The 2814-nt window shown below is 58.1% G+C and overlaps 1 protein-coding gene across 1 annotated transcript; it reads left to right on the top strand.

The window, feature by feature from the left end:
- The first annotated feature begins 318 nt into the window (after positions 1–318).
- On the top strand, positions 319–2499 carry LOC145411948 (uncharacterized). The gene has a single exon (XM_080281918.1). The coding sequence runs from the start codon at positions 319–321 to the stop codon at positions 2497–2499; it is 2181 nt and encodes a 726-aa protein (XP_080138044.1).
- Positions 2500–2814: the final 315 nt, after the last annotated feature.

A 2814-nucleotide genomic window follows, 5' to 3' on the forward strand; every position in this document is an offset into this window, starting at 1 on the left:
AATCTCCCGCGGTCCGTCGGGGCCACTCTGGAGGGGTTGTCGGACTCTCGTGCTGCGGCCGTCCGGGAGGCTTGCTCCCAACCTGATGAGGCTGACTGCCCCATCACGGTGGGCGAGCTCCTGGCGGCTCTGCGGCGCAGGGCTGACACTGCTCCGGGCCTCGACGGCCTTACGTATTCCATCCTTGCGCATGCGGGGGATTGTGGTAAGGCGTGATTGCTGGATCTGCTCAATCTCTCCTGGTCTGAGGGGCGTTTGCCGCGGTCATGGAAGACGGCTGTTATCCACCCCATCCCGAAGCCAAACGACCCAGGTGCCATGCGCCCCATCTCCCTCCTCAGTTGTATTGGCAAGACAGCTGAGAGGGTGGTGCGGGCACGGCTGTCGTGGCGTCTGGGGCCGTTACACCCGAGAATTTTTGCATATCACCAGAAACGTAATGCTGCACAATGTCTGGCATCATTCCTCGGGGAGCTTCGGGGTCGAGTGGGAATGGCTGTCTTTCTTGATCTCGAGAAGGCGTTCGAGCTGGCTAATCCGTTAGTCATCTTGAGCGCCCTTGTGGCTCGAGGGATCGGGGGCAGGCTGCTATCGTGGGTCCAGGATTTCTTCCTTGACAGGGCTGCCAGCGTCCGCTTTCAAGGTAGTTTTTCCCCGGCATACTCCCATCCAAATGGCACGCCGCAGGGCAGTGTGCTGAGCCCTATCCTTTTCAACATTCTCGTTGAAGGGTTGTTGGATGTGGAGTATGGCCGGGGGGTCACGCTCCTTGCTTATGCGGATGACCTGGTTCTAGTCTTTTCAAGGAGAGACTGCTACACACAGGCCAATGAGGCCCTCTCGCGGCTCTATCGACGGTCGGCGGAGCTGGGGCTGAAGGTAAATATGGCGAAGACCCGCTATATGCCTTTTGCCCTCAGCCCGCCGGCCTTCCCGATGCTGTTGGGAGGACACCCTCTAGCCCGTGTGACGACCCACAAATACCTGGGGGTCTGGATGGACTCGGGGCTGAAATTCGCCTGTCATGTTAGATACCTGAGGGAGAGGGCTCGATCTCGGATGGCGGCTCTCCGCTTCCTTTCCCGGAAGAGCCTGTGGGCCTCTTTTGAGGTCCTCAGAACCTTCTATATTCATGCCATCCGGTCGGTCATCGACTTCAGTGCTATCTGCATGACAGGCTTGGCCCCTCAGATAGCCGCCTCGCTGGAAGTGGTTCAGAATGACGCAATGAGGATAATGCTTCATGCCCCCATGTGGACACGTCTAGTCAATCTCCGTCTGGAGTGCGGCCTCCCCTCGCTTCGGGGTAGGGTCGTGCTCTGCGCTGCTGCGGTCATCTTGCAGCTTGTGCAGCATAGACCCCAGCTCCCGGTCTCGGCCCTGTTTAAGCGGCTTCTTTTGCGGCCGCCTGATCCTTGCCCGCGCAGGGACTGGGTCCGTGGGTTGGTTGCCGCGCTGCATGAGCTGGGAGCGGCCACTGGTATTTGCAAGGAGCCTGACACGCCCTGTGTGGGCTACATTGAGCCACCGCCCTGGACGTCTCCGCCTATTCAAGTCATCGTTCCGACTGCTGGCGGAGGGCGAAATGCTGTCCCTGCTCTCCTTCGGCAGGAGGCCTTGGCGCGGATTGAGGCTCTGCGGCGCCCAGCATCCGCAGACTACTATACCGATGGCTCGGTCTCTGCTGACGGGGCTGCAGGGGCAGCCTTCGTATGCGGGGTTGTGGTGGTATCGTGGCGCGTCACACAGGGTGTGTCTGTCTTTCAGACGGAGCTTGTGGCCATATTGAGGGCACTGCGGCATGCAAGCCAGCATGCCTCCACCCACGTGGTGGTACATTCTGACTCATTTTCAGCGATTCAGGCTATCCATTCCGGATCCCTGGGGGACAACCCCCTCCTCCTATCCTCAATTCATGTATGTGCGGCCAGAGTTGTCAGTGCCGGGGGGTCGGTGACCCTCCACTGGGTACCAGGCCATGTAGGACTCGAAGGTAATGAGCATGCGGATCAGGCGGCGCGGCTGGCGTGCTCGCTCCGGGAGGTGTCATTTGTCCTCCCGAGCGGGACGCATCAGATCCTTCAGCCGCTCAGGTCCACTGTCATGCGGTGGGCCCGGGAGGAGCATCAGGTTTGTGTGGCAGAAGGCTCTCGTTCTGCTACTTGGTACGCGGCGGCTACCCGCTGTGAGCCTCTGCCACCACTGCCTGATGTTCCCAATGCTGTCCTGGTCCACATTTGTCGGTTGGGTCTGGGCTTCCTGTGCTACAGGCAGACAGCTCTAGCCCGGCCGGGCCCATGCAACTTTTGTCTGGAGTTGGAGGAGGAGCCTCTCCTACATTATGTCCTGCGGTGTCCGGTGACGCATGCCTTCCGATCCTGCTTGGCCCGCACTTTTGTTTGGTCCGGGGAGGACCTGCGGGACGCCCCCGCTCTGATTGCGGGGGTCCCTCTCCCCACTTTGATACGGGTGGTAACCCGATACCCGCCTCCTCGTTAGTCTGTCTATGCCATTTTGGCATGACCCCTAACGGGCTCCAGTTTGCCCGTGCCTCGGCCTCTGGGCCGGGGCGAATATCCCACCACCACCACCACCTATTGTTATTGTGTTGGTAAAAAGTGTATTTTCAAAATGGTGTAATTTTTGGGTGATATCAATATAATTATTTTTATTTTTTTTCACTTTTTTTTTTTTTTTTATCGTTGTGTGTACGTACCTATGGTACTAGCTGACCAACAATACTAGTAACACGTATTCTTTAGCTACCAAGTATGCACGTTACACCTTATCATTGTTCTTGCACAGCGCACACTA

This window comes from Coenobita brevimanus, chromosome 91 (genome assembly GCF_032717465.1).
Source record: "Coenobita brevimanus isolate Jiangsu-jjx chromosome 91, ASM3271746v2, whole genome shotgun sequence".
In the NCBI taxonomy this organism is placed as follows: Eukaryota; Metazoa; Arthropoda; class Malacostraca; order Decapoda; family Coenobitidae; genus Coenobita; species Coenobita brevimanus.